This window comes from Triticum dicoccoides, chromosome 6B (genome assembly GCF_002162155.2).
Source record: "Triticum dicoccoides isolate Atlit2015 ecotype Zavitan chromosome 6B, WEW_v2.0, whole genome shotgun sequence".
NCBI lineage: Eukaryota > Viridiplantae > Streptophyta > Magnoliopsida > Poales > Poaceae > Triticum > Triticum dicoccoides.
Genome location: NC_041391.1, coordinates 150,913,832 through 150,936,734, shown reverse-complemented (window position 1 = coordinate 150,936,734; position 22,903 = coordinate 150,913,832). Strand labels below are relative to the sequence as shown.

At 45.0% G+C, this 22,903-nt stretch overlaps 1 protein-coding gene across 2 annotated transcripts; it reads right to left on the bottom strand.

The window, feature by feature from the left end:
- Nucleotides 1-14,828: 14,828 nt before the first annotated feature.
- Nucleotides 14,829-19,550, bottom strand: LOC119323694 (gamma-tubulin complex component 3-like). 2 transcript variants are annotated; one of them, XM_037597394.1, is made up of 7 exons: nt 17,183-19,550; nt 16,239-17,086; nt 15,998-16,051; nt 15,797-15,910; nt 15,578-15,680; nt 15,189-15,284; nt 14,829-15,084 (listed from the first exon to the last, which is right to left on the bottom strand). In XM_037597394.1, the coding sequence occupies exons 1-2, from the start codon at nt 19,378-19,380 to the stop codon at nt 16,831-16,833; spliced, it is 2,454 nt and encodes an 817-aa protein (XP_037453291.1). In that variant the 5' UTR covers nt 19,381-19,550; the 3' UTR covers nt 14,829-15,084; nt 15,189-15,284; nt 15,578-15,680; nt 15,797-15,910; nt 15,998-16,051; nt 16,239-16,830. The 2 variants fall into 2 exon arrangements, with proteins under 2 accessions (XP_037453291.1, XP_037453292.1); XM_037597395.1 differs by having other exon boundaries at nt 16,773-17,086.
- Nucleotides 19,551-22,903: the final 3,353 nt, after the last annotated feature.

Below are 22,903 nucleotides of genomic sequence, written 5' to 3'. Positions count from 1 at the left end.
CACTAGTATGCCTCTACTTGACTAGCTTGGTTATGTTTCCTGACCATAGACATGTGTTGTTATTTGATTAATGGGATCACATCATTAGGAGAATGATGTGATTGACATGACCCATCCCGTTAGCTTAGCACTTGATCGTTTAGTATTCTTCTATTGCTTTCTTCATGACTTATACATGTTCCTGTAACTATGAGAATTATGCAACTCCCGTTTACCGGAGGAACACTTTGGGTACTACCAAACGTCACAACGTAACTGGGTGATTATAAAGGAGTACTACAGGTGTCTCCAAAGGTACATGTTGAGTTGGCGTATTTCGAGATTAGGTTTTGTCACTCCGATTGTCGGAGAGGTATCTCTGGGCCCTCTCGGTAATACTCATCACTTAAGCCTTGCAAGCATTATAACTAATGAGTTAGTTATGAGATGACGTATTACAGAACGATTAAAGAGACTTGCCGGTAACGAGATTGAACTAGGTATTGGATACCGACGATCAAATCTCGGGCAAGTAACATACCGATGACAAAGGGAACAACGTATGTTGTTATGCGGTTTGACCGATAAAGATCTTCGTAGAATATGTAGGAACCAATATGGGCATCCAGGTCACGCTATTGGTTATTGACCGAGAATGGTTTTAGGTCATGTCTACATAGTTCTCGAACCCATAGGGTCCGCACGCTTAACATTTCGATGATAGTTTTATTATGAGTTTATAAGTTTTGATGTACCGAAGTTTGTTCGGAGTCCCGGATGTGATCACGGACATGACGAGGAGTCTCGGAATGGTCGAGACATAAAGATTGATATATTGGAAGCCTATGTTTGGACATCGGAATGGTTCCGGGTGAAATCGGCATTTTACCGGAGTACCGGGAGGTTACCGGAACCCCCCGGGGGGTTAATGGGCCTACATGGGCCAAGAGGGAGAAGAGGGAAGGAGCCAGGAGGGGGCCGCGCGCCCCTCCCCCTCCTAGTCCGAATAGGACAAGGGAAGGGGGGCGGCGCCCCCCCTTTCCTTCCCCTCTTCCTCCTCTTTCCCCCTTCTCCTAATCCTACTAGGAAAGAGGGAGTCCTACTCCCGGTGGGAGTAGGACTCCCCCCTTGGCGCGCCCTCTAGGCCGGCCGCCTCCTCCCCCCTGGCTCCTTTATATACGGGGGCGGGGGGCACCCAAAGACACACAAGTTGATCTACGCATCGTTCCTTAGCCGTGTGCGGTGCCCCCTTCCACCATATTCCACCTCGGTCATATCATCGTGAAGCTTAGGCGAAGCCCTACGCCGGTAGAGCATCAACATCGTCACCACGCCGTCGTGCTGATGGAACTCATCTTCGGAGCCTTTGCTGGATCGGAGGGCCGGAGATCGTCATCGAGCTGAACGTGTGCTGAACTCGGAGGCCCCGTACGTTCGGTGCTTGGATCAGTCGGATCGTGAAGACGTACGACTACATCAACCGCATTGTGCTAACGCTTCCGCTTACGGTCTACGAGGGTACGTGGACGAACACTCTCCCCTCTCGTTGCTATATCATCACCATGATCTTGCGTGTGCTAGGAAAATTTTTGAAATTACTACGTCCCCCAACAGTGGCATCCGAGCCTAGGTTTTATGCGTTGATGTTATATGCACGAGTAGAACACAAGTGAGTTGTGGGCGATACAAGTCATACTGCTTACCAGCATGTCATACTTTGGTTCGGCGGTATTGTGATATGAAGCGGCCCGGACCGACATTACGCGTACGCTTACGCGAGACTGGTTTCACCGTTACGAGCACTCGTGCTTAAAGGTGGCTGGCGGGTGTCTGTCTCTCTCACTTTAGCTGAACCGAGTGTGGCTACACCCGGTCCTTGCGAAGGTTAAAACAGCACCAACTTGACGAACTATCGTTGTGGTTTTTGATGCGTAGGTAAGAACGGTTCTTGCTAAGCCCGTAGCAGCCACGTAAAATTTGCAACAACAAAGTAGAGGACGTCTAACTTGTTTTTGTAGGGCATGTTGTGATGTGATATGGTTAAGACGTGATGCTATATTTTATTGTATGAGATGATCATGTTTTGTAACCGAAGTTATCGGCAACTGGCAGGAGCCATATGGTTGTCGCTTTATTGTATGAAATGCAAACGCCCTGTAATTGCTTTACTTTATCACTAAGCGGTAGCGATAGTCGTAGAAGCAATAGATGGCGTAACGACAACGATGCTACGATGGAGATCAAGGTGTCGCGCCGGTGACGATGGTGATCATGACGGTGCTTCGAAGATGGAGATCACAAGCACAAGATGATGATGGCCATATCATATCACTTATATTGATTGCATGTGATGTTTATCCTTTATGCATCTTATCTTGCTTTGATTGACGGTAGCATTTTAAGATGATCTCTCACTAATTATCATGAAGTGTTCTCCCTGAGTATGCACTGTTGCGAAAGTTCTTCATGCTGAGACACCACGTGATGATCGGGTGTGATAGGCTCTACGTTCAAATACAACGGGTGCAAAACAGTTGCACACACGGAATACTCAGGTTATACTTGACGAGCCTAGCGTATACAGATATGGCCTCGGAACACGGAGACCGAAAGGTCGAGTGTGAATCATATAGTAGATATGATCAACATAGCGATATTCACCATTGAAACTACTCCATCTCACGTGATGATCGGACATGGTTTGGTTGATTTGGATCACGTGATCACTTAGATGACTAGAGAGATGTTTGTCTAAGTGGGAGTTCTAAGTAATATGATTAATTGAACTTAAATTTATCATGAACTTAGTACCTGATAGTTCATGCTTGTCTATGTTTGTTTGTAGATAGATGGCTCGTGCTGTTGTTCCGTTGAATTTAAATGCGTTCCTTGAGAAAGCAAAGTTGAAAGATGATGGTAGCAATTACACGGACTGGGTCCGTAACCTGAGGATTATCCTCATTGCTGCACAGAAAAGTTACGTCCTAGAAGCACCGCTGGGTGCCAGGCCTGCTGCTGATGCAACTGACGACGTTAAGAACGTCTCGCAGAGCAAAGCTGATGACTACTCTATAGTTCAGTGTGCCATGCTTTACGGCTTAGAACCGGCCTTCAACGACGTTTTGAACGTCATGGAGCATATGAGATGTTCCAGGAGTTGAAGTTAATATTTCAAGCAAATGCCCGGATTGAGAGATATGAAGTCTCCAATAAGTTCTATAGCTGCAAGATGGAGGAGAATAGTTCTGTCAGTGAACACATACTCAAAATGTCTGGGTATAATAATCACTTGATTCAACTGGGAGTTAATCTTCCTGATGATAGTGTCATTGACAGAATTCTCCAATCACTGCCACCAAGCTACAAGAGCTTCGTGATGAACTATAATATGCAAGGGATGAACAAGACTATTCCTGAGCTCTTCGCGATGCTAAAAGCCGCGGAGGTAGAAATCAAGAAGGAGCATCAAGTGTTGATGGTTAACAAGACCACTAGTTTCAAGAAGAAGGGCAAAGGGAAGAAGAAGGGGAACTTCAAAAAGAACGGCAAGCAAGTTGCTGCTCAAGAGAAGAAACCCAAGTCTGGACCTAAGCCTGAAACTGAGTGCTTCTACTGCAAGCAGACTGGACACTGGAAGCGGAACTGCCCCAAGTATTTGGCGGATAAGAAGGATGGCAAAGTGAACAAAGGTATATGTGATATACATGTTATTGATGTGTACCTTACTAATGCTCGCAGTAGCACCTGGGTATTTGATACTGGTTCTGTTGCTAATATTTGCAACTCGAAACAGGGACTACAGATTAAGCGAAGATTAGCTAAGGACGAGGTGACGATGCGCGTGGGAAATGGTTCCAAAGTCGATGTGATCGCGGTCGGCACGCTACCTCCACATCTACCATCGGGATTAGTATTAGACCTAAATAATTGTTATTTGGTGCCAGCGTTGAGCATGAACATTATATCTTGATCTTGTTTGATGCGAGACGGTTATTCATTTAAATCGGAGAATAATGGTTGTTTTGTTTATATGAGTAATATCTTTTATGGTCATGCACCCTTGAAGAGTGGTCTATTTTTATTGAATCTCGATAGTAGTGATACACATATTCACAGTGTTGAAACCAAAAGATGCAGAGTTGATAATGATAGTGCAACTTATTTGTGGCACTGCCGTTTAGGTCATATCGGTGTAAAGCGCATGAAGAGACTCCATACTGATGGGCTTTTGGAATCACTTGATTATGAATCACTTGGTACTTGCGAACCGTGCCTTATGGGCAAGATGATTAAAACGCCGTTCTCCGGTACTATGGAGAGAGCAACAGATTTGTTGGAAATCATACATACAGATGTATGTGGTCCAATGAATGTTGAGGCTCGTGGAGGATATCGTTATTTTCTCACCTTCACAGATGATTTGAGCAGATATGGGTATATCTACTTAATGAAACACCAGTCTGAAACATTTGAAAAGTTCAAAGAATTTCAGAGTGAAGTGGAAAATCATCATAACAAGAAAATAAAGTTTCTACGATCTGATCGTGGAGGAGAATTGAGTTACGAGTTTGGTCTACACTTGAAACAATGTGGGATAGTCTCGCAACTCACGCCACCTGGAACACCACAACGAAATGGTGTCCGAACGTCGTAATCGTACTTTACTTGATATGGTGCGATCTATGATGTCTCTTACTGATTTACCGCTATCATTTTGGGGTTATGCTTTAGATACGGCCGCATTCACATTAAATAGGGCACCATCAAAATCCGTTGAGACGACGCCTTATGAACTATGGTTTGGCAAGAAACCAAAGTTGTCGTTTCTTAAAGTTTGGGGCTGCGATGCTTATGTGAAGAAACTTCAACCAGATAAGCTCGAACCCAAATCGGAGAAATGTGTCTTCATAGGATACCCAAAGGAGACTATTGGGTACACCTTCTATCACAGATCTGAGGGCAAGATTTTCGTTGCTAAATTCGGATCCTTTCTAGAGAAGGAGTTTCTCTCGAAAGAAGTGAGTGGGAGGAAAGTAGAACTTGACGAGATAACTGTATCTACTCCCTTATTGGAAAGTAGTTCATCACAAGAACCGGTTCCTGTGACAACTACACCAATCAGTGAGGAAGCTAATGATATTGATCATGAAACTTCAGATCAAGTTTCTACAGAACCTCGTAGGTCTACCAGAGTAAGATCCGCACCAGAGTGGTACGGTAATCCTATTCTGAAAGTCATGTTACTTGACCATGATGAACCTACGAACTATGAGGAAGCGATGATGAGCCCAGATTCCGCAAAATGGCTAGAGGCCATGAAATCTGAGATGGGATCCATGTATGAAAACAAAGTATGGACTTTGGTTGACTTGCCCGATGATCGGCAAGCTATTGAGAATAAATGGATCTTTAAGAAGAAGACTGACGCTGATGGTAATGTAACTGTCTATAAAGCTCGACTTGTTGCAAAAGGTTTTCGACAAGTTCAAGGGGTTGACTACGATGAGACTTTCTCACCCGTAGCGATGCTTAAGTCTGTCCGAATCATGTTAGCTATTGCTGCATTTCATGATTATGAAATTTGGCAAATGGATGACAAGACTGCATTCTTGAATGGATTTCTAGAAGAAGAGTTGTATATGATGCAGTAGGAAGGTTTTGTTGATCCAAAAGGTGCTAACAAAGTGTGCAAGCTCCAACGTTCCATTTATGGACTGGTGCAAGCATCTCGGAGTTGGAATAAACGCTTTGATAGTGTGATCAAAGCATATGGTTTTATACAGACTTTTGGAGAAGCCTGTATTTACAAGAAAGTGAGTGGGAGCTCTGTAGCATTTCTAATTTTATATGTAGATGACATATTGTTAATTGGAAATGATATAGAATTTCTGGATAGCATAAAGGGATACTTGAATAAAAGTTTTTCAATGAAAGACCTCGGTGAAGCTGCTTATATATTGGACATCAAGATCTATAGAGATAGATCAAGACGCTTAATAGGACTTTCACAAAGCACATACCTTGACAAAATTTTGAAAAAGTTCAAAATGGATCAGGCAAAGAAAGGATTCTTGCATGTGCTACAAGGTGTGAAGTTGAGTCAAACTCAATGCCCGACCACAGCAGAAGATAGAGAGAAAATGAAAGATGTTCCCTATGCTTCAGCCATAGGCTCTATCATGTATGCAATGATGTGTACCAGACCTGACGTATGCTTAGCAATAAGCTTGGCAGGAAGGTACCAAAGTAATCCAGGAGTGGATCACTGGACAGCGGTCAAGAACATCCTGAAATACCTGAAAAGGACTAAGGATATGTTTCTCGTATATGGAGGTGACAAAGAGCTAGTCGTAAAAGGTTACGTTGATGCAAGCTTTGACACTGATCCGGACGATTCTAAATCGCAAACCGGATATGTGTTTATATTAAACGGTGGAGCTGTAAGTTGGTGCAGTTCTAAACAAAGCGTCGTGGCGGGATCTACATGTGAAGCGGAGTACATAGCTGCTTCTGAAGCAGCGAATGAAGGAGTCTGGATGAAGGAGTTCATTTCCGATCTAGGTGTCATACCTAGTGCATCGGGACCAATGAAGATCTTCTGTGACAATACTGGTGCAATTGCCTTGGCAAAGGAATCCAGATTTCACAAGAGGACCAAACACATCAAGAGACGCTTCAATTCCATTCGGGACCAAGTCCAAGTGGGAGACATAGAGATTTGCAAGATACATACGGATCTGAATGTTGTAGACCCGTTGACTAAGCCTCTCTCACGAGCAAAACATGATCAGCACCAAGACTCCATGGGTGTTAGAATCATTACTATGTAATCTAGATTATTGACTCTAGTGCAAGTGGGAGACTGAAGGAAATATGCCCTAGAGGCAATAATAAAGTTATTATTTATTTCCTCATATCATGATAAATGTTTATTATTCATGCTAGAATTGTATTAACCGGAAACATGATACATGTGTGAATACATAGACAAACATATAGTCACTAGTATGCCTCTACTTGACTAGCTCATTAATCAAAGATGGTTATGTTTCCTGACCATAGACATGTGTTGTTATTTGATTAATGGGATCACATCATTAGGAGAATGATGTGATTGACATGACCCATCCCGTTAGCTTAGCACTTGATCGTTTAGTATTCTGCTATTGCTTTCTTCATGACTTATACATGTTCCTGTAACTATGAGAATTATGCAACTCCCGTTTACCGGAGGAACACTTTGGGTACTACCAAACGTCACAACGTAACTGGGTGATTATAAAGGAGTACTACAGGTGTCTCCAAAGGTACATGTTGAGTTGGCGTATTTCGAGATTAGGTTTTGTCACTCCGATTGTCGAAGAGGTATCTCTGGGCCCTCTCGGTAATACTCATCACTTAAGCCTTGCAAGCATTATAACTAATGAGTTAGTTATGAGATGACGTATTACAGAACGAGTAAAGAGACTTGCCGGTAACGAGATTGAACTAGGTATTGGATACCGACGATCAAATCTCGGGCAAGTAACATACCGATGACAAAGGGAACAACGTATGTTGTTATGCGGTTTGACCGATAAAGATCTTCGTAGAATATGTAGGAACCAATATGGGCATCCAGGTCCCGCTATTGGTTATTGACCGAGAATGGTTTTAGGTCATGTCTACATAGTTCTCGAACCCGTAGGGTCCGCACGCTTAACGTTTCGATGACAGTTTTATTATGAGTTTATAAGTTTTGATGTACCGAAGTTTGTTCGGAGTCCCGGATGTGATCACGGACATGACGAGGAGTCTCGGAATGGTCGAGACATAAAGATTGATATATTGGAAGCCTATGTTTGGACATCGGAATGGTTCCGGGTGAAATCGGCATTTTACCGGAGTACCAGGAGGTTACCGGAACCCCCCGGGGGGTTAATGGGCCTACATGGGCCAAGAGGGAGAAGAGGGAAGGAGCCAGGAGGGGGCCGCGCGCCCCTCCCCCTCCTAGTCCGAATAGGACAAGGGAAGGGGGCGGCGCCCCCCCTTTCCTTCCCCTCTTCCTCCTCTTTCCCCCCTTCTCCTAATCCTACTAGGAAAGAGGGAGTCCTACTCCCAGTGGGAGTAGGACCCCCCCCTTGGCGCGCCCTCTAGGCCGGCCGCCTCCTCCCCCTGGCTCCTTTATATACGGGGGCGGGGGGGCACCCCAAAGACACACAAGTTGATCTACGGATCGTTCCTTAGCCGTGTGCGGTGCCCCCTTCCACCATATTCCACCTCGGTCATATCATCACGAAGCTTAGGCGAAGCCCTGCGCCAGTAGAGCATCAACATCGTCACCACGCCGTCGTGCTGACGAAACTCATCTCCGGAGCCTTTGCTGGATCGGAGGGCCGGAGATCGTCATCGAGCTGAACGTGTGCTGAACTCGGAGGCCCCGTACTTTCGGTGCTTGGATCGGTCGGATCGTGAAGACGTACGACTACATCAACCGCGTTGTGCTAACGCTTCCGCTTACGGTCTACGAGGGTACGTGGACGAACACTCTCCCCTCTCGTTGCTATATCATCACCATGATCTTGCGTGTGCGTAGGAAATTTTTTGAAATTACTACGTTTCCCAACAAGTCCATCTTCCAAGCAAGAACAGAAGCGGCTGCGAACCATTGCAGACAATAACATGGAGAAGAAGGGAATAGTTCCTGTCAAACCACAAGATGCAAAATCGGTGACCTCCCGTGGGGAGGATCGCCGGGCACAATGAATCTCTTATGCTGGAATTGTCGCGGTGCGGGCAAAGCCGTGACAATTTGAGAGCTTCGCGACTTAGTGAAGCAATTTGCCCCGACAGTGCTATGTATAGTTGAAACACAAATTTCTAAAGCACGTGTCGAGAGTCTTGCTGATACTTTAGGTTTTAGTCATGCTTATGCAGTTAGCTGTGTGGGCCGCAGTGGCGGTATTGGTGTGTTTTGGAATGACGGAATAAAACTTGATGTGTTCGGCTACTCTGAGTACCATGTTGATGCAAAAGTCTTAGGCCCGAACCAGGAAGAGTGGCGTCTCACGTGTGTATATGGTGAGGCACAAGTGGCGGACAGATACAAGACTTGGGATCTGCTAAAGCCACTGACGTCTGCGAGCTCTCTCCCATGGCTTTGCATTGGAGACTTCAACAAAGTTTTGCACCCTCACGAACACGTGGGAGTGGGACAGAGAAGACGCTCACAAATCCAAGGGTTTCGTGACGCTGTTGATGTTTGTGCACTAAATGATCTTGGGTTCATAGGGAAACAGTGGACTTTCGAGAAGAAGACGGCAGGAGGTGGATATTGTCGGGTACGGTTGGATCGGGCCTTGGCTAATTCAGATTGGAATGCCATATATCCTCATGCGATCTTGAGCCACGAAACTGGGGCGGCCTCCGATCACTGCCCAATCAGGTTACAATTGGAGCCTCTGATGCCATCTCAAGCATCATCGAGGCTGTTCAGATATGAAGTTTACTGGGAAAGGCACGAGGACTTCGGCTCCTCTCTCCAAGCTATGTGGAACGGTGCTCCCGAGGGCCATACAGTACAGCAATTGAGTAGAAAGCTTGGCGATTTGTCGGCTTCTCTGAAACAGTGGAGTGGGGCGACTATAGGCTGCGTTGCAAAGGAGATTAAAAAACTGAAGAAAGAGTTGACTGTTTTACAGAGTGATCCTCAAAGAAATGCGCCATCACATGCAGAGATAAAAATCTCAGACCGCTTAGTCGAGCTATATCACATGGAGGAGATGATGCAACGGCAAAGATCCAGGGTGGACTGGCTCAAGGATGGTGACAAGAATACAAAAAAAAATCAGAGACGGGCTAGCATGCGACGACATAAGAACACCATCAAGTCGCTTGAACATCCAGATGGCTCAGTAACAAGTGATCAAGCTGAGATGGCTTCATTAACGAATGAGTTCTATAAAAATTTATTCAGATCAGAGGGCACATCGGGCATGGAAACTGTCCTTAATGTTGTCCCTAGGAAGGTCACGCAAACAATGAACGAAGGCCTCACAGCTCCTTATACGGGGGAAGAGGTGAAAGCAGCCCTCTTCCAGATGTATCCCACAAAGGCCCCGGGACCTGACGGATACCCGGCGCATTTCTTTCAAAGGCACTGGGAGTTGTGTGGCACTGAAGTAACCAACGTTGTTCTTCGGATTCTTCGAGGAGAGGAGAGTCCTGACATGATAAATGAGACTATCCTAGTACTCATACCAAAGGTGAAGGACCCCACTAACTTGTCTCAATTCAGGCCTATTAGTTTGTGCAATGTACTTTACAAAATTGCTTCCAAGGTGTTATCTAATAGGTTGAAACAAATCCTTCCTGAAATTATATCTGAAGAGCAGTCTGCTTTTGTTCCAGGGCGTCTGATCACAGACAACGTCATAACTGCATATGAATGTTTGCACTTCATGAAGAGGAACAAAGCTCAGAGGAACAGATTTTGTGCTGTCAAACTAGACATGATGAAGGCTTATGATCGTGCCGAGTGGAACTATTTGGAGGCTATTATGACCAAGCTGGGATTTGCACCATCCTGGGTTGCTTCGGTCATGAGAATGGTTTCATCGGTGAAGTTCTCTGTTTTGTTCAATGGAGGTAAACTTGAACAATTTTCCCCCTCACAAGGAATCCGTCAAGGAGACCCTATTTCTCCATACCTGTTTTTTATTGCAGCGGAGGGCCTTTCGTGCCTCTTCAAAACCCAACCTGAATCATCGCACCTCACTGGTATTCAAGTGGCACCGACGGCTCCGCCGGTAAGCCACTTATTATTTGCGGATGATAGCCTGCTGTTTGTCAAAGCCAGTTCTGTTGGAGCAAATGAGTTGTCTGCCTTGATGGAAAGTCATTGCAATGCCTCGGGTCAAAGGATCAACCTTGCAAAATCTTCAGTATTTTTTAGCAAGGGATGTCCTTCTTCTTTAAAAACTGATATGAAGAATGCTCTGAGTATCCCAAATGAATCGCTCTCAGATAAATATTTGGGAATGCCATCGGATGTGGGAAATAGCAAGAATGGGGCTTTTAAGTTTCTTAAGGATCGTGTTTGGAACAAGGTCAAGGGCTGGTTGGAAAAAATTATGTCAGTAGGCGGGAAAGAAGTTCTTATTAAATCGGTGGCACATGCAATTCCAGTCTATTCCATGTCTTGTTTCAAGCTACCGCGCGGGCTTTGTGAACATATCAACTCCTTGATTCGGAAGTTTTGGTGGGGCAGCAAATAGGGTAAACGGAAACCTAGTTGGGTCTCTTGGAGCACAATGACACAACCAAAATATTGTGGAGGCCTGGGTTTTCGTGACATTGAACTTTTCAACCTCGCTCTCCTCGCTAGACAGGCATGGCGAATTGTGATGGATCCGGAATCACTGAGTGCCCGAACTCTAAAGGCCAAGTATTTCCCTAGGGTCATCCCCATCCCAGATTTGGCGAGCCATAATTGACGGCCGTGAGGTACTCACACAAGGTATGATCGGGAGAATAGGCAACGGTCATTCCACGAGCATATGGCACCACAACTGGTTGCCGAGACCCTCAAACATGAGGCCAATTGTGAGCAGAGTGGTCGATCCTCCTCAGATGGTGAACGAGCTGATATTGCCTAGTGCTGAATGGAACCGTATGCTGATTGACGAAGTATTCCTGCCAACAGATGCTGCAACCATATATTCTATACCAGTTTGCACTCGGAACATCGATGATTTCTGGTCCTGGATTCATGAAAGAAGTGGGGTGTTCTCCGTCCGTTCCTCTTATCGTATGTTAGTGGAAACCAAGCTAACGAGAGAGGCGTGGCTCGAGGGTAGGGCTGGTTCGTCAAGTGTGGACAGTGAAAAACAGTCTTGGAATGCTCTGTGGAAAGTGAATGTTCCTTCAAAGTTGAAAATCTTTCTGTGGAGGCTGGCCCAGCAATCGATACCGACAGCTGATGTGTTGCACCATCGTAATATGTCAACAACTACACGTTGTGGACTCTGTGGAGCCGAGGACTCATGGCAACATTCGCTGTTGCACTGTACGGTTGCTAGGTGCGTATGGGCTCTTCATGATCAAGATCTAGTGGAAGCCCTAAACAACGCCACGGAGCCGGACGCTAAACGATGGCTGTTTTCGATCCAGGACATGCTATCTTCGCAAGAGTTCATCTTGGTAGTCACCACTTTATGGGCACTCTGGTTTGCACGGCGACAGGCACTACATGAAAATATTTTTCAGAGCCCTCTATCAACTTACCACTTCATCTTGAAGTTTGTTCGGGAGCTTGATGAGTGCAAACCGAAGAAGGCATCTATTGCGGCTCCGACGGCAGTTCCTATAATGCCAAGATGGATCCCTCCTCCTGAAGGAATTGACAAAATCCGGGTTGATGGAGCTGTATCCAGAGATGGTAATTTTGGATCTTTTAGTGCCTTGTGCAGAACCCATTCGGGCAGCTTTCTGGGAGCCTCGGTTATCAAGATACATGGCGTAACGGACCCGGCGACGCTAGAAGCGCCGGCATGCCGCGAGGCGCTCGCACTGGCAGCGGACCTGGGCCTTGCTCGCATCATCATCGCTAGCGACTGCCAAGAGGTTGTGAAAGACATCAAGAATCGCACCGGGGAAGCCTATGCGAGCACTACCAGGGAGATTGTGGAAACGTCAGCTACGTTTGATAGTTGCACCTTCATCTTCAAAGGGAGAGCAACCAATATTGAGGCACATAGCCTCGCTAAGCATGCTTTCGGTTTGGATTTTGGGCGCCATGTGTGGCTGTTACACCCTCCAAACATATCTTGTATCCCCATGAACTTGTTTGAGTAATAAATAAAGCGTGTTTAGACTCAAAAAAAAAAAAGGTTGCTTCGCCTTAGTTGGTTCCTACCTCTTCCCTCTATCTTTAGTGTTATCGGGTTCATACGTCGTGACATTACCCTTCTTGTGGAATGGGTTGACCCCAAGCTGTAGATGGGAGTTAATGCTACATGCCGGTGAGTTCTTCCCAGGTCGCCCATTTATCTTTCTTTTTTTGCGAACAGAAACTTGTATTACTCAAAACTCCAACAGTGTTACAATTTGAAGCAACAAGTTCCAAAACTTTAGGAGGTCCAGAACCTAACCAAGTCATGGTTCTACCTTCCTCTCTAGCAAAGATAGCTAAACAATCACTAACTTTATTTTGGGGTCTATGAATATGAGTAATACTAGTCTACCGAAGACTCGTCATCAGCTTGACCTCTCTAATAAGCTAAGCATAAATTGATCCGTCGATGTCATTTGTCTGCACCAGCCTGACTACTTCCAAGGAATCAACCTCCAATTTGATAGGTAGCTCAGTTCTCCTAAGGGTGGAAGATAAACCCTCCATACAAGCGCACAGTTCTGCTTCCAAGGCATCACAGCATCTATACAAGGTACGGCATGCAGAAAAGATGATTGCACCATTAGAATCTCTCAAAACCATACCAGCACCTGCTCTTCCATCCAAGGTGAAGGAACCATCAGTGTTCAACTTAACTTTCCCAGCACTAGGCGGGCACCAAGATGGAACTACTTCTGTAGACAAAACTGAAGATTTTGGTATAGGTCGCCCATTTATCTGGCAGGCCTCCCATATGGACCAACACTTGCGTTAACACACCGTCATCTTGTTGTACCTGGCGCCGATCGTGGACATTTATCGGCTGAGCAACATGATCGGAATTGGTACAAATTTCATGAAGATCCAGACATACCTCCCGAAACGGTGGCTCTGCTTTCTTCAAAACAGATACATGGACCACAGGGTGGATTTTACTGCTCTCAGTATAAGCGACCTACCCCACACGTTGTGGTACAGTGACAGAGCCAAAATAATTGAACGCCAGTTTTTGATCCGTCATCCGAGCAACTGTCATTTGCACCTACGGTTGAATCTCCAAGTATTACTTGTGTAATACCAAAACTCAGCTAACGGCAACCAATGGTCCCATTTGTGGGGAGAAGCATGCACAAAACATCTCGAGTAAGTTTCCAGACACTGGTTTAATCCCTCTGTCTCTGGTGGCTACCGCTACTCATATTCAGCTGAGTGACGGTTAACCGGAAGAAATGTCGCCAAAAGTGGCTGATGAAAACTTCATCCCTACCAGAAATAATAGCATCAAGCAATTCATGTAGCTTGTACTCCCTCCATTCCTAAATATATGACTTTTTGGTAGTTCAAATTGAACTACCAAAACGTCATATATTTAGGAATGGAGGGAGTATATATTATCCACAAAAACCTGAGCAATCTGCACGGCCAGGAATCTCCTATTTCCGTCTCAGCATGGCCAGGACGGCGAGCCCGTGTGACCACGGCTCGCTCCTACGTAGTTGTCCACATACAAGGTTTATTTTGAAGCTCAAGCATTCTGGATGTGATGAACTATAAATTATGTGTGGTTCCAAATTCAGTTTCAGGAATTCAGAAGTTGGTTCTAATATAATGCATGATGATGTTTGAAGTATAGACATAAATCCCTCACTTTGCCCAACAAAAGAAGAGTGCCAGGTTTCAATTGTATCGGTAAGACGACAAAGCCATCTTATCTGATGACAAGTAACCGAAGCAAAAATGAAAGTGTGTCAGAAATGCAATGCATATTTACATATATATACTCCCTCCGTTCCCAAATACTTGTCTTTCTAGGCATTTTAAATGGACTCAACATACGGATGTATGTAGACATATTTTAAAGTGTAGATTCACTCATTTTGCGCCGTATGTAGTCACTTGTTGAAATCTCTAGAAAGACAAGTATTTAGGAATGGAGGGAGTAGAAGATAACATCAGTGCGTAGAATACAGTTACCTCGGATCAATAAATAGCTCCGATCTGAACCAACCGGCATATACATAGTTCAGCACACAAATAGCAGCTAGAGGCACTACTACAGCATCATGCACACATAAACAGAGATATGTACAGGGTTTTCCATCCGTGTACTGGTAAGAAGCACAGCTAACCCAGTGTCAGAAATGTTGTTGAATTACATTTAGATGGTGATCTAACCTGCCCACTTCCTCGAGTCGCTTGAGGAAAGGGTCGACGCTACCCATGTAGGTGTTGAACTACAGAGAGAATCAATATTAGCACATACAGATATATTTGAAAAGATGCATGCTTTATTGATGATTTTACAAAGCAGTCTTCTAACTTAGACAGTTAGACGTACCGCCTTCACAATGTTGTTGAATTTTGCGTGAATTTTCTGCTGTTCTGCTGTGGCAGCAGTCCTTACTGGAGCAACTTCAGAACACAAATTTGAGGCCTATGTGGAGACAAACATGATCTGTCAGTTCGGAAAAAAAGGCACAATTAACCCAAAAAATGCAGCTAAACCTGCAGGTGCTTTCACAGTCAAAGAGATGGACATATAGTATCGTGTTTCTGCATGAACAGCGGCAATAAATACTAATAAGGCCTCACACGGACCACCAAATTTAATGATGTTTCCCATTTTAAAATGATTTTAAGTTTGAACAAGCAATATATTCAGAATAAACAACTTAGTGATCATTGCCTCTACTTTCTTTTCTCTAGGTTCAAGGCACTGCAGTTTACCCTCAATCTCGGAGCTCAAAGCGCACAGCTTCTGATTTTCATCTGCTATTATTTGATTCCTTTCTTTCACTTTCCCCTTGAGACGCTCCCTCCATTTCATGTACTGGTTGGAAGGGATTCATGCAAAAAGTGAGGAAAATAGTAATTCTCAGAAAGGGAGTAACATAAAATACTTGAGCAGTACTAACAAAATATATATTTAGAAATTAGAAATATAACCTTTTCCTTGCCAATCAACAATCTGTGCGTCAAATGACATAACTAATACACTTTCATCATTAAGCTTAGCTTTGAGAGCATTAACTTTCTTTTCAACTGTTTAGCAGAAACAAGCTAGCAGCAACAGAAAGCAAAAGAGTCAGTCTCATCGTTCAATCAATCCACCTATAGAATTCAATCATGCCTTGCAACTGTTCTTACCTGTTCATGTACATCCTGGATTTTAGAGTGTTGCTTCATCAGTTTTTCATGAGCCTGTAAGATGGAGACAGTTTAGGACGCATTTACAGGGGTATCTACTGGTTAAGCATAACTAGGAACAGCAATAAGTGCCACCCTGATACAAAGTAGCACCACCAGGCACCAGCTGTACCAAACAGATAGTCCAAAATACCAAAGAGATATATCATATGCTGAAACTAAATTGTCCTGGGAGACGCACCTAGCAAATATTTATCAAATTCCAAGAAAGTAAGTCTGAGATCTGTTGTCGCGGTCATGTTCATAAGCAAAACACCTTCTAGAATTATCAATGCACAGTAGTCTGAAATCAGTCGTGGATTCATAAAGAAATATGACGGCAGAGTTACCAATACACAACTGTAGAACTGCAGTGAGTGAACATTATATTCCTTTGAAAGGCAGAAAGGAAAAAAAATGTATGACGCAATACATATGATAGAATGAGCTCTGTGTGAAGCATGATCTGGATACCAAACAGATGCATTGCTTTTTTGTGAAATTATGAGGTGGAAGTACCAAGTGTAGTATTTGAGAAAATGCTGGCACTCAATTCACAATACATAAATAATCAACCCAGTCACACAAGTCAAAGATATTTCAGTGTTACCAAAGCCATCTTGAGAAGCAAATACCAGCACTTCAAATATACTACAAAAAAATGAACTAAAACTAAAAAAGGTACTAACTAATGTGGGCGAGAAATATCAGATATTGATCAATGATAAGCACCCACCCCAACCAAAAAGTGTATCTAACACCTATTTCTTCCACATTAGAAGCACACACTCATTTCATTTGTTGGATGAAACACGGCTGTAGTATTCAGTGAAGTCCAAACGAAAGAGAAGGAACTTCAAATCAACATGTTGCTGCAGGGGCAACTGGGAGATAAATGAGTCGAGAGAAGCTGTATAATCTTTCGCAATGCTATCCAAATCTTCACCCATTTTCCGAAACAGTTCCCCTGCGAGTTGAATCATGGCTTTTCTGCCCCCCTCCAGCCATGAACCTGTTTCCTTGGATTTTGTTTTCGGTTTACTCTTTCCCCTGCAGTACAAAGGAGAACATAAAAGTAAATCAAACGGTAGATGTGATGAGAATTTGAGGGAAAGATGGCATTAGCTATTTCTGCAATAATCTAACCTTAGTTGCAACTCATATATCCGTTCAAACCACCTATCAGCATGGCTGCGGAACTGTAATATGATGTCAAACAAAGCAAAAAGATTTCTCAAAATTCCCAGGGACCGCTCGCCCAGGAGGGACTTCTCCACAATTGAAGTGAGATACTTATCATGTCCCATGAGAAGATCATCCAAATCTTTTGCTGCATCCATTTCTTCTGAAAAACGAGCCCAGGAAACCTCCAGGACCTCAAACATAATGTAGTACTGGAAGTTGGTCACAAAATGGTTCATTTCATTGAACAGAACTTGGCATTTCCGAAGAACTGAAACAAACTGAGCCCTGATGCTTGTCCCTTCCTTGTAAAATGGGGAAGAAACAATGCAATTAGGCTTCATTGTCTTCCAGACTCCAGTCAGAGAATGGTCAACGCGCTTAAGCTTCCATAGGAAGTTGAATATCTTGAGGTACATCTTCATGACTGAAGCTGTGAACACCGTGTCCAGAGGGACCCTAGCGTCATACTCCAAGGAGAAGACATCCCAGCCACGATCACCATCTCCGTGATCCATCATCTTTACTCTTATCCGGTCCAAGATGTCACGGTCATCATATTGCGCATCAGATGCACGTATTGCAGTTTCAAGCAAGCCAGCAAGGTGGAAGGAGCTAATTCTATTGGCTGGTTCTGACAACTCTGGACCAACAACATCCATCAGATACTGAACAAAATCACCCTGCCCGAGAAGCAAATATCTCTTGATAGCAAGACAATGGTCTTTAAATCGGTATCGCTTATGGATCACATCCATCAAACGTTGATCAATCCTCTTGGCTGCTTCAACCACCAATGCCTCCAAAGCATCAATCTGCCCATAACCAAGCCCACCTCGACTTGTCGTGGTGCCAACATAGGCTGCAGCCTCAGTGGCAGCCTCAGCCCAACCATTATCATCACAGCAAACTCTGAGAAAGTTGATCGACTTCCCTGTTCTGAGGATCCTTTGTGCCAGCACCGGAGAAATGAAACTCGGTAGCATATCAGACTGAATAAGGTAGCCCTCCCGCCACAAAGATTCAGCCTTAACTGGCTGCCCAACAATGAAGAACTCGCCAAATACGTCCTCCAATTCACCTTCAAGCACCCAGCTTCGGACCATTTCAAACAGGGGTGAGCAGACTCGCCGCAGCAAGCGGGCCATAAAGTCTTGAACCATGGGATCCCCATGCTGCGCGTGCCCATGGATCGCACCAGCCATTCCACCACCTCTCAAACCACGGCATCCATCCACCAAGACGGCCATCAATCGCATTTTCACCGCAGGCTCAGCAAGCCACACAACAAGACGCCGCAGCGAGAGGTAATTGCCTGACACGCCCGAATCAGACCCAGGTGTTGGGATCGGATTCAACGAGTACGACTCTAGAACTGCAAGTAGCTTATAGTAATCAGACAGTTCCTCCTGTAGAGCTGAGCAGAAGGCCTGAGCAACAGTGCCGACCTCGGTGGCGGCATGGGAGGGCAAGCGGCTCACATTGTCGGAGATGAAGCCTCGCACCTTGCGGAACAGCCAGCCGACCTCGCACAGCGTGCGTACCAGGGTGCGAGTGGAGCCGGGCACGCGGACTCCGCCGGGCAGGTCGTAGGTGTCGCTGGCCTTGTCGTACCGAACGTAGCGGCCGTCGATGCCCTGGCAGGCGTAGAGCACGTCGCGCACCAGCGTGGCCTCCGACACCTCCGTCTCGTCGAGCACCAGCTCGGTGTACTCCCGCAGCGCGATCTCGCGGATGTTGTCCGGGTCGTTGGAGACGAGCGCCACGCCGCCGGCCGGCGTGCCTGGCGCCCGCGAGGTGGCATGCCTCGGCGGCGCGGCGGTGGGGAGGTCGGGGAGGCAGGAGGCGGCCCCGCGGCGGTGGGAGGAGAGCGAGTCGAGCAGGTAGAGGAGCGGCCAGAGGGAGGCGGGGCGGGACCGGGCGGAGAGCTTGGAGTGGAGGTCGGCGAAGGCGAGGGCGTCGTCGGGGCGGCCGGAGGCGGCGAGGCGGCGCTTGATGGACTCCGCCAGCGCGTGCTCGTCGGGGAGGACGGCCGGGGCGAGGCGGCTGGAGAGCAGCCGGTGCGCGAACCGCAGCGCGCCGCCCGCGTCGCGCCCGGAGTCGGCGGGGACGAGGCGGAGGACGAGCTCCTTGACGAGATCCCCGGCCTGGTGCTCGTCCATCGGGGAGGACGTGGGCGCTAGGGTTCTCCCGGATGCGGCGCGAGAAGGGGCCGGCAGCGGCGGCGAGCAGCTGGTGCGGCAGTCCAAGCCGGCCGGCCGAGAAGGAAGGGGAATCGGGAGGTAGACCTAGCTAGAACTGAATCGCCATGGCGTCTCGCTGTCGATTTGGGTTTTTTTAGGAGGGAAGGAAGAAAGGAGAAGAGAGGGAGGCATCGGTGCATTGGGCTGGGGAAGCGAGTTTTCCTATCATGGGCTGGGGAACACATGCGAGGCCCGTCGTCTACTCGTCTCCTTCATCCGTGGGCCGTCGATCTGGATGCTCTGCTCTGTCCGCCCTTCAAAACAAAAACCCTAATAGCAAACAAAAAAAAAAGACGAAGAGAGGATTGGCTTGAAGGAATTGCAGGATCATCTGACTTGGCAGCCGAAGGGAAATCTTGGACTTCTCTATGGTCGGTTCAGGTCCCGGGCAAGGTAAAAAACTTTCTATGGCGACTTGCCAAACATTCTCTCCCGACTGAGGATGTGCGCCATGTAAGAAATATGTCCGATGTTGATTGTTGTCAGCTGTGCGAAGCACAAGATTCATGGAGGCATTCCCTCCTGAATTGTTCAATGACTCGTTGCGTTTGGGCCCTCGTTGATGGCGATCTCGCTGAACATCTACATGCAACAAGCGAGCCGAGTGCGAAGCAATGGTTATTCACTTTGTTTGATAATCTGCCACATCCCAGTTAATAAACTGTGTTGTTACTTTATGGGCAATTTGGACAGCACGTCAGAAGGCTATCCATGAAGCAATCTTTCAGAGCCCACATGCCATTTTCTCTTTTGTTAAGAGCTTCATCTCGGAGCTTGAAATTTTGAGGGCGCCTGTGTCATCCGGCGACAAGCCTCGGGCAGCAACTATCACAAGAACGGGAGGCAGGAGAGGATGGAACGTGCCAACCGAAGGCATCGCAAAGATCCATGTGGACGGAGGACTCGCAAGGAATGGGAGACGGGGGGCGGCAGCCTCGATTTGTCGGGATCATACTGGCAAATACCTTGGTTCATCGGCTATGGTCTTCGATCTAATTACGGACCCTCCTACGCTGGAAGCGCTTGCTTGTAGAGAAGCTCTGTCTCTTGCACTCCATTTATCTTTGGATCGAGTTGTTATCGCATGTGACTGTAAAACACTAGTGGATGAGATAGAGAAAGGTTCGGATGGGAAATATGGTATGATCATTAAGGAGATTGTTGCAAGGGCAAGGGAACTTACTAGCTGCAAGTTTGTTTTTGAAGGCCGGGCAATGAATGTTGATGCCCATAATTTAGTGAAGTTCTCTACATCCTTAGAAGAAGGACGTCATGTGTGGCTGGGGACACCCCACGACCCTTTTGTAATTCATGTAAACCTGACAATTGAGTAATAAAGTTTGGTTTACCGCTCAAAAAAAATTCAAAACAAAAACCCTAATAGCAAAAAAAGGATAAAAAGCCCTTCCCCCTCACAAAAAGAAGAACAAAAAAAAAGCCATGAATAGAAAAACAGATCAAAATAGACTCTTCCCTCAAAAAAATCAATATAGACTAATGGATCTATACCTATGTACTCGACCAGTGTAGTGTTAACTCTTAATCAAGTCAAATTAGGCTGAATGTGTGCAATCAAATTACCGCCTAATGCAGACCACCTAATACAATCTACTCCCTCTGTTCCATAATGTAAGACGTTTTTTAATACTAATGTAGTGTTAAAAAACGTCTTACATTATAGGACGTAGGGAGTATCAAACTATGTGCAAAATATGATTTCTGGTATGTATCCACTGATCCAGTCTCAGTTGAGCCATAGATGTAGATGGCTCAAAAACACTACTAGGGAAAAGCCTAGCAGCAGCGCGGGTTTTAGGCCTATCAGTAGCGTGGGACGGTGCGCTACTGATAAGGCGCTACAGCTAACGTATGGCAGTAGTGTGCCCCAGCCCACGCTACTGCTAAATCGGTTTAGTAGTAGCGACTTTCCAGAGGAGCGCTACTGGTAATTAGTAGTAGCGCTTCTCCCTGCCCGCGCTGCTACTATTATTTCGTATCTTATTTCATGTTGTATTCATACACCTTTACACAAGTTTTCATACAACAGGAATTTAGAGATTGTTTTTACATCATAATGAGCTATTACATCACGGGGTGAAAGAACCGTGGACTAGTTTCAAGTGGATGTCCATCCACTTGAAACTAATCCGCGGTTCTTTCACCCAATGATATAAAAATATCATCATCATCATATCATTAACAACTTATCATCATAATACATCATTGTCATATAACACCTCCTCAAGATCATCGTTTTCATCAATGAAACATCACATAGCAAATTGGTCACTAGTCATAATCACAACTCTAACACATTGTACCACATAATAAACATATTGTACCTCATAGGACCTACTACATTCTCTTAGGACCTACTATATTCTCTAAGGTAAAATAGCAAAAAACAAGATAGCCCCCGACTCTCCATTATGGAGAATGGAGATTATCCTGTCTCCAATTCTTGCCTTTCGCTTAATGTTACTTCCAAGAACCTCCTTGCGAATCTCCAAACATTTTTTCCATTCTTCGATTAGCATGTGTTCACCAGTTTTAGAAATCCAATATGCACAGGTGAGCTCATTAGATTGACCTGGATGTATGTTCAGAACTGCAAGGCGACCATTCTAATACATCAGATGAGGCACACAATCCATCAGGATTTTCTGTTGAAAAACATAGTAATAACTTCATAGTTAACAATGATGTACTAGTTTTAGAAGTATGCAAAAGATGCACGGATGTCGTAATAGTAAAAAATCTTACCAGGGTATCTCCATAAAAATTACCGTGGTTCAACACGTGCACTAGTTACTACTAAAAAAAGGCCTACTAATGGCGCACCGGTTTTGCCTACTAATGGCGCACCACCGGTGTGCCATTAGTACCACGCCATTAGTATTTATTACTAATGGCGCACCTAAAGTGCACCTAAGGTGATTTTTCATATAGTATTTATTACTAATGGGCATAACTTTTGCATACTAACTCGGATGAAAAAGTTTTTTATATGAAAAATCATCTACTCGAAAAGTTACATCCAAATTTAACGGGGGAAAAATGTTTTTTATATGACATGTTCAACTAGTTCTATTAATTCAACTAGTTCTTACTAAATATAAACTTACTATAAATAGAAAAAACTAATTCTTTCTAAAAATAAAGTAGTTCAACTAGTTATATTAATTATCTTACTAAAAATACATTAGTTATATTAATTCAACTAGTTTATTAATTTACTTACTAAACTAGTTCAACTAAAACTAAACTAGTTCAACTAGTTTATTAATTTACTTACTAATTATTTTAAACACTTACTAAAAACAGTAAAAATAAACTACATTATACAATAGTTAACTAGTACCATCACTACTACTAATTAACATCTACTACTGCTAAAAATCATTATCTATGAACCCTAAATTAACATCTACTACTACTAAAA

Coding starts and splice junctions, on each gene's coding strand:
- LOC119323694 (XM_037597394.1), bottom strand. CDS start 19,380: ATGGACGAGCACCAGGCCGGGGATCTCGTCAAGGAGCTCGTCCTCCGC. Junction 17,087..17,182: donor ATATATGAGTTGCAACTAAG/GTTAGATTATTG, acceptor TTTGTACTGCAG/GGGAAAGAGTAAACCGAAAA.